Below are 18,931 nucleotides of genomic sequence, written 5' to 3' on the forward strand. Positions count from 1 at the left end.
GCTCCTGTTGTCTGTCTGTTTGTGACTGCCATGTAGTTTATCTGATTCATCCCTTTCTGTACTGGATCAGCTGTGTGTCTTGGTGGGGCTCATCTGTTATATGACAACCCTGACAGCCCTTCTCTCTGTGTCTGTAGTAACCCATGACCGTTCCGCTATTCTGCCTTGAGCAGCTGTGGGCTCTGGAGGAGGGTGTGTGTGTGTGTGTGTGTGTGTGTGTGTGTGTGTGTGTGTGTGTGTGTGTGTGTGTGTGTGTGTGTGTGTGTGTGTGTGTGTGTGTGTGTGCTTGCGTATGTGTGTCTGTGCATACGTATGTGTATGCATGTGTGTGTCTAGAGATTAAAGGTGGTTAAGGAGGAATAAGGACCATATGCTCTGTTTCAGTCCCTCTCCTTATCCTCTGCTATGGGAATGAAATCATAACCTCAGATTCTCCCCTGAGAGAGCCTTGAATGACACTCAGAGCGTACACATACAACTGGAATCACCAGGCCTGCAACACCATTCTGTCATTCAACTGGACTCACCAGGCCTGCTCACCTCTACTGTCATTCAACTGGACTCACCAGGCCTGCTCACCTCTACTGTCATTCAACTGGACTCACCAGGCCTGCTCACCTCTACTGTCATTCAACTGGACTCACCAGGCCTGCTCACCTCTACTGTCATTCAACTGGACTCACCAGGCCTGCTCACCTCTACTGTCATTCAACTGGACTCACCAGGCCTGCTCACCTCTACTGTCATTCTGTTGTGTACATACAATTAGAACTATGTCAACCGGACAACTATTGTTTTTAGTAGGTCCCATTGCAAATACTAGTGAATAAAAATGTGCCCAGTCTACGCAAAAGGAATAATTTGTGACTATAAGACTTGTAGAATGTATTATACGTCAGATCATTGTCCATTGAATGCCATATACTGTTTTCAATTCAAGTTGTAGAGTTCTCACAGGTTCTTGACAGCGTGGTATGTGTAGACATTAGAGGCCAACCGATTATGATTTTTCAACACCGATGCCGATCATTGGAGGGCCAGAAAAAAGCCGATACCGATTAATCGGCCGATTTTTTTGAAAATCTTTTATTTGTAATAATGACAATTACAACAATACTGAATGAACACTTATTTTAACTTAATATAATACATCAATAAAATCAATTTAGCCTCAAATAAATAATGAAACATGTTCAATTTGGTTTAAATAATGCAAAAACAATGTGTTGGAGAAGAAAGTAAAAGTGCAATATGTGCCATGTAAAAAAGCTAACGTTTAAGTTCCTTGCTCAGAACATGAGAACATATGAAAGCTGGTGGTTCCTTTTAAGTATATTGAGTCTTCAATATTCCCAGGTAAGAAGTTTTAGGTTGTAGTTATTATAGGAATTATAGGACTATTTCTCTCTATACGATTTGTATTTCATATACCTTTGACTATTGGATGTTCTTATAGGCACTTTAGTATTGCCAGTGTAACAGTATAGCTTCCGTCCCTCTCCATGCTCCTACCTGGGCTCGAACCAGGAACACATCGACAACAGCCACCCTCGAATCAGCGTTACCCATGCAGAGCAAGGGGAAAAACTACTCCAAGTCTCAGAGCGAGTGACGTTTGAAACACTATTAGCGCGCACCCGCTAACTAGCTAGCCATTTCACATCGGTTACACCAGCCAAATCTTGGGAGTTGACAGGCTTGAAGTCATAAACAGCGCAATGCATTGCGAAGGGCTGCTGGCAAACGCACGAAAGTGCTGTTTGAATGAATGCTTACGAGCCTGCTGCTGCCTACCATCGCTCAGTCAGACTGCTCTATCAAATCATAGACTTAATTATAACATAATAACACACAGAAATACGAGCCTTAGGTCATTAATATGGTCGAATCCGGAAACTATCATCTCGAAAACAAAAAGTTTTTCCTGTCAGTGAAATACGGAACCGTTCCGTATTTTATCTAACGGGTGTCATCCCTAAGTCTAAATATTCCTGTTACATTGCACAACCTTCAATGTTATGTCATAATTACGTAAAATTCTGGCAAATTAGTTTGCAACGAGCCAGGTGGCCCAAACTGTTGCATATACTCTGACTCTGCGTGCAATGAACGCAAAATGACACAATTTCATTGCCTGCTAACCTGGATTTCTTTTAGCTAAATATGCAGGTTTAAAAATATGTACTTCTGTGTATTGATTTTAAGAAAGGCATTGATGTTTATGGTTAGATACAGTTGTGCAATGATTGTGCTTTTTTTCGCAAATGCGCTTTTGTTAAATCATCCCCCGTTTGGCGAAGTTGGCTGTCTTTGTTAGGAAGGAATATTCTTCACAGTTCGCAACGAGCCAGGCGGCCCAAACTGCTGCATATACCCTGACTGTTTGCAAGAGAAGTGACACATTTTCCCTAGTTAAAAGAAATTCATGTTCGCAGGCAATATTAACTAAATATGCAGGTTTAAAAATATATACTTGTGTATTGATTTTAAGAAAGGCATTGATGTTTATGGTTGGAGCAACATGTACATAAGCGATTATATGCAACGCAGGACAGGCTAGATAAACTAGTAATATCATCAACCATGTGTAGTTAACTAGTGATTATGATTGATTGATTGTTTTTTATAAGATAAGTTTAATGCTAGCTAGCAACTTACCTTGGCTTCTTACTGCATTCACGTAACAGGCAGGCTCCTCGTGGAGTGCAATGTAAAGCAGGTGGTTAGAGCGTTGGACTAGTTAACCGTAAGGTTGCAAGATTGAATCCCCGAGCTGACAAGGTAAAAATCTATTGTTCTGCCCCTGAACAAGGCAGTTAACCCACCGTTCCTAGGCCGTCATTGAAAATAAGAATGTGTTCTTAACTGACTTGCCTAGTTAAATAAAGGTCTAAAAAAAAGACCCCAAAAAAATCAGCCAAATCGGCGTCCAAAAAACCGATTTCCGATTGTTAGGAAAACTTGGAAACGGCCCTAATTAATCGGCCATTCCGATTAATCGGTCAACCTCTAGTAGACATGCAGTGTCTTTATCCTCTGGTCAATGGCCATTCCCCTACTACACACTGGCAAGCTGGCCACTTACTCATGAATTCTGTTTTGTGAGGTAGATGGGCCTCTTGAGAGGAGAATGTGGGCCAGTCAGAGAGCAGGCCAGCGGGGAGAGACAAACTGCCCAAATCTTAGGTAGAGTTCTCGCTGGGACCCCCAGAGGCTTGTGAGGTATGATTCCGTCTTCCTCTAGGGCTTAGAATCCGCTCATGGATAGAATGGTTACTTTCCAAAGGTGTGGTCTCTGAAGCTCTTGGTCTTTTCTTTGTGTGTTTTACTATAATGTGTATGTACAGACAGTACTGCATCCTTCACCTTGGCCTACTAGTCCTTCCTGTGGAGATGTCTCTCAGTTCATTTCCTGTTGCTCTATAGAGATGTGCCATGGGCTTACACCTCCTGTTTCCGACAGCAGGATACTGGAATTCAGTAGTACAACCCTGGAGGAGGAGGCTAGCCACATCTTCTCCTTTCATCTTGGCTTTGACCCCATCCTAACTGCTAGTCTCCAATTCCATCAAGCCACTGCATGACTGTGGTCCAGTCACACAACCTCTTTAAGCAACACAAAGCTTGACATGCCTCTGACCTGCAGTTTGAACGAGGAGAGGAGAGACATGTACATTTGCGCATCCTGTTTGACACCTTTGGATCCCTAAGAGCAGAGCTGTTCAGCCTGTTCTGATGGGAGTTCAGGTTTTGTGAAAGGTGTGAAAGGCAAAGGGTGTTTCACAGACTAACTTTTGATGGAGTGACTGGAGCTGTGTAAATATTAGTGGTGATGAGGAGTGTGCTGTGGAACGTTTCTTTAGTCTGTCCTCTTTGCACTGACTTGATTGTCTCTGTGTATCCGTCTTTTAGGAGATGTTTACATACAGCCGACGCAGGATACCAAGAATCCTGTTATCTACGGAGTCTTCTCTGTCTCAGGGTGAGTGGCCAAACTTATGTTCACATACTTTTATTAGAAAATATTAACAATAATTATTGAAATATACTTTTATTGTCATATTATGTTCCTTTTTGGTTTATTTCAGTTCTTTTCCCACTGAGCTGTCTATCTCGTCCCTCTCCATACAGCTCAGTGTTCAAGGGCTCAGCAGTTTGTGTCTATTCCATGGCTGACATCCGCCAGGTCTTCAATGGACCCTTTGCCCACAAGGAGGGGCCCAACTACCAGTGGGTGGCCTACACTGGGAAGATCCCCTATCCTCGGCCTGGGACGGTGAGCCTCACCCTCCCATGACCCTGAGTGTTAATACCAAACCAAGCTGGCATAAAAGATACTTAGACATCAAATAGAAATCGTTTGTCTTTCAAGCAGGACACAAACATCAGCCTTCATACCCATCCACAGTCCTCCTGCTATAAGAGTCCTAAAATCTCTCATTTTGATGCTGTAATCTCCCTAGTAGTAATTTAAGTGGTTGTTAATGTTTCTGTGGTGGGAGGCAAATGTTTTAATGCTAGTTTCATTTTCAACAACAGTGTCCCGGTGGAACGTTCACCCCCAACATGAAGTCTACCAAAGACTACCCAGACGAGGTGATCAACTTCATGCGGAACCACCCCAATATGTACAACGCTGTGTACCCAATACACAAGCGCCCCCTGGTGGTCAGGACCAACGTGGAGTACGAGTTCACCACCATCACTGTGGACCAGGTGGCCGCGGCAGACGGGAACTATGAAGTGCTGTTCCTGGGAACTGGTGAGTCCTCACTAGTCTATATTCATGTGAAATATAGCAGGCCTACATCACTCTTTGTACAATGTCCAAGGATGCCAAACAGATTTCCTTCTGAAAGTAAAACAAAGGAGAAATGTGTAAATAATCCCAAAGCAGTCTCGCCAGATGGACCTGCTGTCTTTCTCCCTATCATTTAACCCCAGGAGCAAAGCTTTTGAACGCCTTTTTGTCAAAATGGATGTTTCACCAATAAATAGGGTCATTCTTCTCATCATTCACTTTAAGTAAAAGCTTTTGGGTTCTCTAGGGCGGGGGAGTGAGAGGAGAGGGAAAGGAGGAGGGGGGTTGCAGTAAGGAAATCCATCACACTAATCTCACCACCGGTACCGTGCAGCGGTAGAGATTTTTCTGTTTGTCTCCTTTCTTTGAACTTTTTAAAAGCTGAAGTGACATCACTCCCCTAGTGCATGCAGCCCATACATGCAGCACATTATCCCCTTTGTGTGTGTCTTTGTTCTGCTCTCCGTCTCTGGGAGACTAATGGCTTTTTATATGAGCACACCGTGCTCCACTATGCCCAGAGTCAGTGTAATGTGTAGGACAAAAGGTGAACACAGAGAGATCTGTCTGAAAGTGGTGAAGAGTACTGTAGTGTAGTGCTAAGGCCTGATGGAATGAGGAGTGAGAATTAACCTTTACATTAGCAGAGGAATGTAGCGAGGGCAGTTTGTTTAACTGGCAGCAAGGCAGGGTAGTGTCGGGTTACAACTAATCTCCTTCCCAGACACTTCTGATCAAATGCGCGAAGAGTCTGATGGATCAATGCGTCAAACTTGGCCTTCTTTAGCCAATACAGAAAGACTGGGCGAAACTCCCGGCGCATTGGCTTAATCGGCTTAGTCTACCAACCAATCACGCTAGCGCAACACAAGCACTGAGTCACGCCTCGTAGTCGTGTGGTTCGCTAAAATTAAATGACGACAAATACTCAGTAAGATCACTCCCACTAAGACCAAAATTGAATCATTGATGTACCAGGCGTTTATGCGCAATAGTCTGGGGACAAGGTTAGGTTACAACAGGTATGTAGTAGTTTCAAGTCTCAGGTGTTTCCTTGGGCCACAGACAGGGGAACGGTTCAGAAGGTGATTGTGTTGCCCAGAGACGACCTGCAGACTGAAGAACTGGTCCTGGAGGAGGTAGAGGTGTTCAAGGTGAGCACTAACTGTCTTTCTTATTTTTCTATCCTCTCTCTCTCTCTCTCATTTTCTCTCTCTGTCTCTCTCTGTCTCTGTCTCTCTGTCTCTGTCTCTCCCTGTCACTCTATGTCTCTCTTTATGTCTCTGTGTCTCTCTCTCATTTTCTCTCTCTGTCTCTCTCTGTCTCTCTGTCTCTGTCTCTCCCTGTCGCTCTATGTCTCTCTTTATGTCTCTGTGTCTCTCTCTCTCTCTCTCTCTCTCTCTATGTCTCTCTCTTTCTTTCTCGTGTCTCTCTTTGCCTCTCTATGTCACTCTCTGTCTTTCTCTGTCTCTCTCTGTCTCTCTCTATGTCTTTCTCTCTGTCTCTCCCTGTCGCTCTCTTTCTCCCTCTGTCTTTCTCTTTCTCTCGCTCTCTCTCTCTATGACTCTCTCTATGTCTCGCTCTCTCTCTGTCTCCCTCTCTCTCTCTCCCTCTCTCTCTCTGCTTATACCCATGTATATTTTCAATAACTTTATAAGACTGATCAATGCATTGTCTTCCCATTCCAGGTTCCTACTCCGATTATAACAATGAAGATCTCGTCCAAAAGGGTAAGCATGTCTGTATAAAACCTTACCTAATAGACCTATATATCTTTCCTGGGATAAAGAGCCAAGGAGCTGAATGAAATGAAGGGAAATGATTTAGGAATGCCATGAACTACATGTATACAGCTGTGGAACTAATGTGTCCCTTCATAATTTATAGAAGGCCTGCAGTCTGGTTTAGACAATGAAAAGAGAAATATGGAAAATACATTCAACTTTAGTTTTGTCTTTCACTGTGATTAAAATAGTTGGCCATGGATACATGACATGACATCATTCTTAGAAAGGGTTGCAATTTTATAACAGCTGATCGTAAAAACTGAAGATTGCCTTAGAACAATGGAAATCTTAGTTATACAGAAAAGGTGAGCTCTCCCAATGTGCTCACAGCTCTTCCAATAAGCAAATTATATTATCACATTACATTGTTATGGCTTTGATAGATTCTTATCCCCTGTAAACCTCTGCACTGAAAAAATGGAGAGCCATCATAGAAGCCACTCTGCATCCTCTGTTCACTGATACTCTGTCTCTGTGATATTAGCTGGATATTCCCATACTTTATCCAGCTGTGATCTAACATCCTCCATGGCTTCCTCCTCTAACAGCAACAGCTCTATGTGTCTTCTGAGCTTGGTGTTACCCACCTGGCCCTCCACCGCTGTGACGTGTACGGGGAGGCATGTGCTGACTGCTGCCTGGCCCGGGACCCCTACTGCGCCTGGGACGGAAAGTCCTGCTCCCGCTACTCCGCCTCGCAAAAGAGGTGAGCATCAGCACGAGCTGCTCAGAATGGATCTATGGATTGTTGACTGGCTCTATACATTGTTGACTGGCTCTGTACATTGTTAACTGGCTCTATACATTATTGACTGGCTCTATAGGTTGTTGACTGCTCTATAGGTTGTTGACTGCTCTATAGGTTGTTGACTGGCTCTATAGATTGTTGACTGCTCTATAGGTTGTTGACCGCTCTATAGGTTGTTGACTGGCTCTATACATTATTGGCTGGCTCTATAGATTGTTGATTAGCTCTATAGATTTTTGACTGGCTCTATAGATTGTTGACTGGTTCTGTAGATTGTTGACTGGTTCTGTAGATTGGTGACTGGTTCTGTAGATTGTAGACTGGCTCTGTAGATTGTTGACTGGCTCTGTAGATTGTTGACTGGCTCCATTGCCTGTTGATTGGCTCCATAGATTGTTGACTGGCTCTATAGATTGTTTACTGGCTCTATAGGTTGTTGACTGGCTCTATAGATTGTTGACTGGCTCTATAGATTGTTGACTGGCTCTATACATTGTTGACTGACTCTATAGGTTGTTGACTGGCTCTATAGATTGTTTACTGGCTCTATAGGTTGTTGACTGGCTCTATAGATTGTTTACTGGCTCTATAGGTTGTTGACTGGCTACATAGATTGTTGACTGGCTCTATAGATTGTTGACTGGCTCTATAGGTTGTTGACTGGCTCTATAGATTGTTGACTGGCTCTATACATTGTTGACTGACTCTATAGATTGTTGACTGGCTCTATAGATTGTTGACTGGCTCTATACATTGTTGACTGACTCTATAGATTGTTGACTGGCTCTATAGATTGTTGACTGCCTCTATACATTGTTGACTGGCTCTATAAGTTGTTGAATGGCTATATAGATTGTTGACTGACTCTATATGTTGTTGAATGGCTCTATAGATTGTTGACTGACTCTATATGTTGTTAACTGGCTCTATAGGTTGTTGAATGAATATATGCAAAGTTTTATGGCTGTATGGATTGTTGACTGGCTCTGTGGAATGTTGAATGGCTTTGCATTTGCTTGGTAATTTATTCTCTTCTCTTATTCGGGAATACTGGTCTGACCCCTTTAGACGCAGCCGGAGGCAGGACGTCAAGTACGGGAACCCCATCCGGCAGTGCAGGGGCTTCAACTCCAATGGTAAGATCAGTATTTGCCAGTACCAGTGGGTGGATGGGTTAGAGATTTTCAGTAGCGGTGAATTCATCTCATTCATTTTGAGAGGACTGACTTAATTTATGCTATCACGTGCCAGCATATAGTATAAAATTCTCCCCAATTTTGTGATATCCAATTGCGACCCAATTAAGATCTTGTCTCATCGCTGCAACTCCACAACGGGCTCGGTAGAGGTGAAGGTCGAGTCATGCATCCTCTGAAACATGACCCGCCAAACCTCGCTTCTTAACAGCTGTCCACTTAACCCGGAAGCCTGCTGCACCAATGTGTCGGAGGAAACACCGTTCAACTGACGACCTAAGTCAGCCTGCAGGCGCCCGGCCAGCCACAAGGAGTCGCTAGAGCGCTATGAGCAAAGTAAAGCCCCCCCGGCCAAACCCTGCCCTAACCTGGATGATGCTGGGCCAATTGTGCACCGCCGTATGGGACTCCCGGTCACGGCCGTTTGTGACACAGCCTGGGATCGAACCTGGGTCTGTAGAATGCCTTAGACCGCTGCGCATCTCGGGAGGCTCCACATGCCAGCATTTTCTTCAAATAGATATAAATAAAACATTGCTCTTTTGGATTTTTGGTCTTTGTGGGACTTGATACTGAATCTATGGTTGCCATGGTGTCTCTATCTCAGCTAATAAGAACACCCTGGAGATGGTGCAGTATGGGGTGGAGGGTAGCAGCACCTTCCTGGAGTGCCAGGCCCGTTCTCCTCACGCCGCCATCAAGTGGCACCTGCAAAGGGACAACAGTGACCGCCGTAAAGAGGTAAGCAGCCATCTATGATGCACACAATATCACTCAAACTAGTATTCTTCCCAAAACACTGTTGAGATCTACAGGTATACTCTCTGCCCAATTGAACTTTATACTCAGACATATTAAGGGATACCATGAACTAAGGTAACTTGAACCATACATCACCTCTCTGACAGGGAGTTTATAGGTTTAGGGGTAAATCTCTCTAGAAGGACGTGATGTTCCTCACTGTCGACAGCATTTCTCATTCTGTTACATAATGATGGTGAAGAGTCTTTGTCAGGTTGCTGTATGTTTCATCTGATAGCTGAAATCTATTGATGTATTACTGTTGTCAGTCTATTGATGTATAACTTTTGTCAGTCTATTGATGTATTACTGTTGTCAGTCTATTGATGTATTACTGTTGTCAGCCTATTGATGTATTACTGTTACATTTACATTTAAGTCATTTAGCAGACGCTCTTATCCAGAGCGACTTACAAATTGGTGCATTCACCTATAATATCCAGTAGAACAAACACTTTACAATAGTGCATCTAAATCCTTTAAAGGGGGGGGGGGTTAGAAGGATTACTTTATCCTATCCCAGGTATTCCTTAAAGAGGTGGGGTTTCAGGTGTCTCCGGAAGGTGGTGATTGACTCCGCTGTCCTGGCATCGTGAGGGAGATTGTTCCACCATTGGGGTGCCAGAGCGGCGAACAGTTTTGACTGGGCTGAGCGGGAACTGTGCTTCCTCAGAGGTAGGGAGGCGAGCAGGCCAGAGGTGGATGAACGCAGTGCCCTTGTTTGGGTGTAGGGCCTGATCAGAGCCTGAAGGTACGGAGGTGCCGTTCCCCTCACAGCTCCGTAGGCAAGCACCATGGTCTTGTAGCGGATGCGAGCTTCAACTGGAAGCCAGTGGAGAGAGCGGAGGAGCGGGGTGACGTGAGAGAACTTGGGAAGGTTGAACACCAGACGGGCTGCGGCGTTCTGGATGAGTTGTAGGGGTTTGATGGTACAGGCAGGGAGCCCAGCCAACAGCGAGTTGCAGTAATCCAGACGGGAGATGACAAGTGCCTGGATTAGGACCTGCGCCGCTTCCTGTGTGAGGCAGGGTCGTACTCTGCGAATGTTGTAGAGCATGAACCTACAGGATCGGGTCACCGCCTTGATGTTAGTGGAGAACGACAGGGTGTTGTCCAGGATCACGCCAAGGTTCTTAGCACTCTGGGAGGAGGACACAAGGGAGTTGTCAACCGTGATGGCGAGATCATGGAACGGGCAGTCCTTCCCCGGGAGGAAGAGCAGCTCCGTCTTGCCGAGGTTCAGCTTGAGGTGGTGATCCGTCATCCACACTGATATGTCTGCCAGACATGCAGAGATGCGATTCGCCACCTGGTTGTCAGAAGGGGGAAAGGAGAAGATTAATTGTGTGTCGTCTGCATAGCAATGATAGGAGAGACCGTGTGAGGATATGACAGAGCCAAGTGACTTGGTGTATAGCGAGAATAGGAGAGGGCCTAGAACAGAGCCCTGGGGGACACCAGTGGTGAGAGCACGTGGTGCGGAGACAGCTTCTCGCCACGCCACCTGGTAGGAGCGACCTGTCAGGTAGGACGCAATCCAAGCGTGGGCCGCGCCGGAGATGCCCAGCTCGGAGAGGGTGGAGAGGAGGATCTGATGGTTCACAGTATCAAAGGCAGCAGATAGGTCTAGAAGGATGAGAGCAGAGGAGAGAGAGTTAGCTTTAGCAGTGCGGAGAGCCTCCGTGACACAGAGAAGAGCAGTCTCAGTTGAATGCCCAGTCTTGAAACCTGACTGATTAGGATCAAGAAGGTCGTTCTGAGAGAGATAGCAGGAGAGCTGGCCAAGGACGGCACGTTCAAGAGTTTTGGAGAGAAAAGAAAGAAGGGATACTGGTCTGTAGTTGTTGACATCGGAGGGATCGAGTGTAGGTTTTTTCAGAAGGGGTGCAACTCTCGCTCTCTTGAAGACGGAAGGGACGTAGCCAGCGGTCAAGGATGAGTTGATGAGCGAGGTGAGGTAGGGGAGAAGGTCTCCGGAAATGGTCTGGAGAAGAGAGGAGGGGATAGGGTCAAGTGGGCAGGTTGTTGGGCGGCCGGCCGTCACAAGACGCGAGATTTCATCTGGAGAGAGAGGGGAGAAAGAGGTCAAAGCACAGGGTAGGGCAGTGTGAGCAGGACCAGCGGTGTCGCTTGACTTAGCAAACGAGGATCGGATGTCGTCAACCTTCTTTTCAAAATGGTTGACGAAGTCTGTCTATTTATGTATAACTGTTGTCAGTCTATTGCTGTATTACTGTTGTCAGTCTATTGCTGTATTACTGTTGTCCGTCTATTTATGTAGTACTGTTGTCAGTCTATTTATGTATTACTGTTGTCAGTCTATTTATGTATTACTGTTGTCAGTCTATTGATGTATTACTGTTGTCAGTCTATTTATGTATTACTGTTGTCAGCCTATTGATGTATTACTGTTGTCTGTCTATTTATGTATAACTGTTGTCAGTCTATTTATGTATTACTGTTGTCTGTCTATTTATGTATAACTGTTGTCAGTCTATTGCTGTATTACTGTTGTCAGTCTATTGCTGTATTACTGTTGTCCGTCTATTTATGTAGTACTGTTGTCAGTCTATTTATGTATTACTGTTGTCAGTCTATTTATGTATTACTGTTGTCAGTCTATTGATGTATTACTGTTGTCAGTCTATTGATGTATTACTGTTGTCAGTCTATTGATGTATTACTGTGATAAAGAGACAACATCCATCCAGACATGACAACCAGGTGGTTGGTTTTCAACCTGACGTGGTAAAGCCCAAACTTTCCCAGTACCCAAAGGATGGACCCATACATAAAACAACATAAGAGCAGCTCATGGTTTCTCACGCTGAGGCTTTTGTTAAAGTTTTATGGTGTAACTTCTGTTTTATTGGCTTTTCTGTTGGATTTTGCCTATCCCCATTGGCATGGCTCAGTTGGCAGGGCTGTTGCTCAGCACGTCTGATTCTGGGTAGAAAAGCTGTCAGCGGCTAATAACACTCTTGAATATGTATCAGGGTAAACATCAAGAGACAATGGAAAACATCACTAGAACACTTATTGAACTGCAGGTCAATGTTGATTGTGTTAGTCAAAGAATGTATAGGTAGTCATAACACTGATATAGTGGTATAGTTGGTGGTTGGTGATGATGCTGTGCTGCCAACAAGAGCAGGAAATTAGCTGTCAGCTTGGCCTCTCCCCTGATGTTTCTACCCTGACTTTACATCATGCCTTATTTCTTCATAACTCTCTCTCCCTCTCTCACACACTTTCTATCTATCTATCTCTCTCTCTCTCTCTCTCTCGCTCTCTCTCTCCCTCTCTCACACACTTTCTATCTCTCTCTCTCGCTCTCTCTCTCTCTCTCTCTCTCTCTCTCTCGCTCTCTCTCTCACACACTTTCTATCTATCTCTCTCTCTCTCTCTCGCTCTCTCTCTCCCTCTCTCACACACTTTCTATCTCTCTCTCTCGCTCTCTCTCTCTCTCTCTCTCTCTCGCTCTCTCTCTCCCTCTCTCACACACTTTCTATCTCTCTCTCTCGCTCTCGCTCTCTCTCTCTCTCTCTCTCTCTCTCTCTCGCTCTCTCTCTCTCTCTCTCTCTCTCTCTCTCTATCGCTCTCTGTCTCTATCGCTCTCTCTCTTTCACTCAATTTCAATTCAATTTAAGGGCTTTATTGGCATGGGAAACATATGTTTACATTGCTAAAGCAAGTGAAATAGATAATAAACAAAACTGAAATAAACAATAAAAAATGCACAGTAAACATTACACTTACAAAGGTTCCAAAATAATAAAGATATTTGAAATGTCATATTATTATATATACAGTGTTGTAATGATGTGCAAATAGTTGTGCAAATAAAAATACATAAATATAAAATATATTTACAATGGTGTTTGAACTTCACTGGTTGACCTTTTCTTGTGGCAACAGGTCACAAATCTTGCTGCTGTGATTGCACACTGAGGTATTTCACCCAATAGATATGGGAGTTTATCAAAATTGGATATGTTTTCAAATTCTTTGTGAGTCTGAGTAATCTGAGGGAAATATGTGTCTCTAATATGGTCATACATTTGGCAGGAGGTTAGGAAGTGCAGCTTAGTTTCCACCTCATTTTGTGAGTAGTGTGCACATAGACTGTCTTCTCTTGTGAGCCAGGTCTGCCTTCAGCGGCCTTTCTCAATAGCAAGGCTCTGCTCACTGAGTCTGTACATAGTCAAAGATTTCCTTAATTTTGGGTCAGTCACGGTGGTCAGGTATTCTGCCAATGTGTACTCTCTGTTTAGGGCCAAATAGAATTCTAGTTTGCTCAGTTTTTTTGTAAATACTTTCCAATGTGTCAAGTAATTATATTTTTGTTTTCTCATGATTTGGTTTGGTCTAATTGTGTTGCTGTCCTGGGGCTCTGTGGGGTCTGTTTGTGTTTGTGAATAGAGCCCCAGGACCAGCTTGCTTAGGGGGCTCTTCTCCAGGTTAATTTCTCTGTAGGTGATGGCTTTGTTATGGAAGGTTTGGGAATCGCTTCCTTTAAGGTGGTTATAGAATTTAACATCTCTTTTCTGGATTTTGATTATTAGCGGGTATCAGCCTATTTCCGCTTTGCATGCATTATTTGGTGTTTTACGTTGTTCACTGAGAATATTTTTGAAGACTTCTGCATGCAGTCTCAATTTGGTGTTTGTCCCATTTTCTGAATTATTGGTTGGTAAGTGGACGCCAGACCTCACAACCATAAAGGGCAATGGGTTCCATAATTGATTCAAGTATTTTTTGCCAGATCCTAATTGGTATGTGGAATTTTATGTTCCTTTTGATGGCATAGAAGGCCCTTCTTGCCTTGTCTCTCAGATCATTCACAGGTTTGTGGAAGTTACCTGTGGCACTGATGTTTAGGCCGAGGTATGTACAGTTTTTTTGTGTGCTCTAGGGCAACGGTGTCTAGATGGAATTTGTATTTGTGGTCCTGGCAAGTGGAACTTTTTTTGGAACACTATTATTTTTGTCTTTCTGAGATTTACTGTCAGGGCCCAGGTCTGACAGAATCTGTGCAGAAGATGCTGCTGTAGGCCCTCCTTGGTTGGGGAGAGAAGCAAACAGTAGACATTTGACTTCAGATTCTCACTCTCTCACTCAGATGCGCTCTGACGGGCGGGTACTGAAGACAGAGCAGGGTCTGCTGCTGCGTTCTCTCCAGCCCTCAGACTCCGGGGTCTACCAGTGCACGGCCACAGAGAAGAACTTCAAACACACGCTGGTCAAGCTGCAGCTAGTGGTCCTGTCCGGCCGAGCCGTCAACAACCTCCTGGTGGAGGGTGGGGGGCTGGGGCCGTCTCCGCCCAGCGCGGGTCAGTACAAGGACCTGCTGACCATCCTGAGCCAGCCAGAGATGGGCCTGATCAACCAGTACTGTGAGGACTACTGGCAGCTGGGAGACCCCATGATGGGAGCCATCAAGGCCAATGACATGAAAGAACTCAAGGAGCAGAAGAAACCACGCAACCGCCGACATCACAGCGAGGGAGAGGAGGAGGTGGAGACATGAGGGGTCCCTTAACTCTCCCAAACCTCAACGGCACTCTACGGAAACTGGGAAAGACTCAACTTAAGAGTGACTAGGTGCAAGAAAATCAAAAACCACAAATAAAATACACAGAAGTGGTAAAAAACAAGAGGCATACAAACACACCCCACATCCCTTTGAACAATACAGTATATGATACACAGTATTTATTGTAGGTTGTATATAGAATCATTCTGTGGATTTCTTTGTACTTATAGAAAAATGCTCTTTGTGTATAGGTACCTTTTGGGCAAATGTTATTGTTATTAATTGTATTATTGTTGTTACTGTCATTACAAAATTCTTCATCTTTCCATCTTTCGACATTGACAGCTCTGTTTGGAATGTGTAAACTGGCATGTAAAGGCTGTTCATTGTGAACTGAAAGGTGTCATTGTAAACAGAGAAATGAACTGAGGGTTGGGGTAGATGGAGATATATCTATCTTGCTTGTTGTTTGCTTTTACAGAAATGCAATACTCATATTAAGGGCTCACCAGGAATTGTTTGAACATAGAGTAACCTCACCATCACTGCATAAGGACAAAGACTCCTCACTTTAAGTTTCAAGTTTTATGTACGGGATACACATGGTATACACCATCCAACAAAATGCTTACTTGCAGGTTCCTTCTCGACAGTGCAACAACATTAAGAAAATATTAAAGATAAGAATATGAACATAAAGTAAATGTCTCAGTAGAATAGAATCAACATTTTAGCATAAGTATAATACAGGAAGGCACAATTTATTGTCCAATGTTTACACGTGTTTTAGTGAAGGGGTGATTCGGGGGCAAGTTCAATGGCAGAGGATGCACAAATTCCTCCACTCATTGGATAGCTATCCCTGTGAACCTGCTGTCTAAATGAGTATGTTGAATACCCTTGCTATTTTATTGGCTCCCCAAATAGGTTGATGGTTTTTATTTCTGGCTTCATTGGTTATTCCTCACTGTACAGTATATGCCTTTGTCTCAGGCAAACCAGTTGTTCTAAATGCTGTGTTGCTATGTATCCTACAGTATGCATGAAAACAGCTCTACATGGCCAGAATCAGGGAAGCTATCAATATATCAAATGTTTCCAAAGTAATTCATATTGACGGTTGACACTAAGATTGTTATTGAATGGCCAGGCCAATCGAATAGATATTTTAACAAAAGGATGAAAAAAGGATTCAAATCTTACCTTTGAGCCGCTCAATTGTGGTAAACTACGTTGTGAAAATGGTCAAGTAAAAGTCATCAAAAGAAACAAACACCATAGATACTTATCAAATAAACATTCTAAGGCTTTCTTTGGTTTATCTAAACATCCAATCTGATTGAGTGTGAGGGACAGTAAAGAAAGGGTCAAGGTTTTGGAATAAAGGGCATTATTCTCTTATCTTTAAAAGATTGACTTGAACCTTATGGAAGGTATTAGATATTCAAAACATTGGCCAGGGCCAAACCTAGCACACTTTGGCCAAATACGTTTTATTTTGGTTGACAAAAACAAAAGCACAATTCAGCTTGAGATGGTGCGATGCCCAGATCCCTTTTACTAAGCAGCCATTTTGTTTCTGACTTGGAGCCATCTATTTTCATTTATTGGTGAGTTTGGCTTTACATGTACAAAAATAAGCACGTCCTTACAGAACAGAGCATTGAACAATGTTGTGACACTTACTAACCAAAATATTTGGGAAGCTGGCTTTTCATTGTGTGCATGAGTATGTATTTGTACTGTAATTATAAAACAAACAAAAAACTGTTGTAGTTTTTCTGTTCTTCCAGTGTACAGTATGGTCAACGTCAGCCAAGGTCTGAGGGACAGCCTCAGTGCCACAGAGAAAAACAAAATGGATGAGAACTACTATGTATAATGTACCTACAGATATTGACATGCTCGCCCTTCCACACTTCACTATAGAATACTATTCATTCCCAGAATAAAACCAGACAGCCCCTGTTACTCTCCTCCAGTTGAAAACAGGATGTTACAGCAACAAAAAAAGTATTTTTAAGATGTGTCTTTAGTTTTGGAGTGTTTTTGTTTTGTTTTGCTTGGTTAAGACTTTTTGAAAAAAGATTAAATGCACAGACAAGAGCTGACATTATTGTAATGACTTGTGTAAATTACTTTCTCTTCCCTTTCCATTGTTGTTGCTGACTAATAAATTAAAGCTCTATATTTATAAAAATGGAATGGTCTACTTTTATTCTGATGTGTCCATATAATATTTGAAGTGTAACTCAGACCTTTTGGGATTAAATGTTCCAAGATTCCTCAGAGAGAGTATGATGAGCTAGTAGCCATTTGTGGCAGACAAGGGCTTGACTGGCAGCTTGACTGGTAGCTTGACTCTATTATTATCTTTGACAGAACCCTCGGAGGAAATACATTTACATTGTAGTAATTTAGCAGAGGGTCTTATCCAGAGCACCTTACAGTAGTGAGTGTATACATTGTTGTACTAGTCCCCCATGTCAATTGAACCCACAACCCTGGTGTTGCAAGTGCCATGCTCTATCAACTGAGCCATATGGGACCCAATAGATGAGGGGGGAGATGAGATGAACAGTGTAAGATTAATACTGAGGCTGTTTTCACTATCAGTTCGCTGTGTGCCTCTCTCGGATCAGCCCGACAGTAGTCTGAGCCCCCTGCTGTGGCTACCTGAATATGCACACTTACTGCTCTATTCAATCAAACCCGTATTGCAGTATTTACGCAGTAGCCTGATTTCCAATGGTCAAATTAACTCAGAGTGGTCTTGGGTACTGTATAAAAACATGCAACTACTACCAGGGTGTCCCCCATCACAGGTATGCTTTCCCTTTCAGAATTAGAAGTGTGTGGGCAGGGGATGAATATTGTAAATAAAGACACGGTGTAAACATTGCTATGGCGGGTTTGAATGAACTTCAGATTTAGGGCTCTATTCAATCTGTAGAGCTGGGGCCCCATTTATAAAACGGATTTACAATTTTTTTTATCTTAAGTATGACTTACGCAGAAAACCACGTATAATAACTTATTTATAAAACCTTACTTGACGTGGACATGATCTTATCTCTACGCAAAGTCTAGACTTGACGTAAGCGATTTTCCAGCTGGTTATGTAGGGGTGTTGCAGTTTGGGAAGCATATGTGTCCAAGCCTGTTGTGAACTTTGCATTAGCTTTATGAACAATTTGTTAGGAATTATCAATTAAAGGTGTGAGGAATTAATTGCAAGACGCAAGGTATTCTGAATTAAAAACAGGGTGCATGTTCTGTAAATAGAGTGTCAAATTAGAAAAAAAAGTAACCATGGCTGTTCTTGTGTTATTGGAAGATATTGAAAACCGTGCTTTTAGAAGGGAGAGTTTTCAGAGACGTGAATGCCTTTTTTTGCGCATAATGATCGCTATCGTGTCCCAGGAAATGTTCTGTTAGATTTGTGCGTGGATTTAGCCCCTAGTCTGGAAAGGAAGACGCTGCAATCATGCCATACCCGTATCTGTCCAAGTAGCCTACTGTCCACTCTGGGATTCCTCGCTATTGGGACATTCCAGAGCGAAATTAGTGACAGGTTGGGTATATCTCAGCCGCATCCTGCCACAAGTGATGGAGGCACCGTGCACCGTCTGTAGATTAACATGTATATGTTGACAGGATGAATTTCCGTTCATTGAATGTTCAGATCATCTGCGATGCCCGTATGCAACTACTCAATGTATGCTCCAAGTGGCCAGGGTCTACGCATGACTCATTCATTCTGCGCCACAGCAGAGTAGGCCTGCGTTTTGAAGCTGGTGAGTAAAGGCAAAATAATGTAACACAACGGTTTTACCCTATTAGGTGACTGGGGCTATCCACTGAAAACGTGGCTTCTCACTCCCTTTGCCGATTCCAGAGCAGCAGAAGAAATGTGCTACTATTTGACGCACGGCAGAAAAAGGTTGGTTGTGGAGCGCACCATCGGACTGTTGAAGGACAGGTGACGTCAATTTTAAATTAATTTGAGATTTATAGATTACAGGCTCTGTGATCTGGGCTCTGTGTAATAATGGCTGGAAT

The 18,931-nt window shown here is 43.5% G+C and overlaps 1 protein-coding gene across 4 annotated transcripts in view; it reads left to right on the forward strand.

Moving 5' to 3' along the window:
• LOC115207567 (semaphorin-3F) overlaps positions 1 to 17,069 on the forward strand; it is a 100,529-nt gene extending 83,460 nt beyond the window's left edge. For 2 of the 4 annotated variants that reach the window (XM_029774769.1, XM_029774771.1), the window contains 9 exons: positions 3,913 to 3,982; positions 4,132 to 4,276; positions 4,540 to 4,762; positions 5,867 to 5,955; positions 6,490 to 6,531; positions 7,137 to 7,294; positions 8,405 to 8,472; positions 9,140 to 9,273; positions 14,456 to 17,069. In XM_029774769.1, coding sequence (XP_029630629.1) covers positions 3,913 to 3,982; positions 4,132 to 4,276; positions 4,540 to 4,762; positions 5,867 to 5,955; positions 6,490 to 6,531; positions 7,137 to 7,294; positions 8,405 to 8,472; positions 9,140 to 9,273; positions 14,456 to 14,863 — 1,337 coding nt within the window. In that variant the 3' untranslated portion in view covers positions 14,864 to 17,069. Of the gene's footprint in view, positions 1 to 3,912; positions 3,983 to 4,131; positions 4,277 to 4,539; positions 4,763 to 5,866; positions 5,956 to 6,489; positions 6,532 to 7,136; positions 7,295 to 8,389; positions 8,473 to 9,139; positions 9,274 to 14,455 lie in introns of all 4 variants that reach the window. The other 2 variants (XM_029774768.1, XM_029774770.1) reach the window with 1 other exon arrangement.
• The last annotated feature ends 1,862 nt before the right edge of the window (positions 17,070 to 18,931 follow it).

This window comes from Salmo trutta, chromosome 14, assembly GCF_901001165.1.
Source record: "Salmo trutta chromosome 14, fSalTru1.1, whole genome shotgun sequence".
Classification (NCBI taxonomy): domain Eukaryota; kingdom Metazoa; phylum Chordata; class Actinopteri; order Salmoniformes; family Salmonidae; genus Salmo; species Salmo trutta.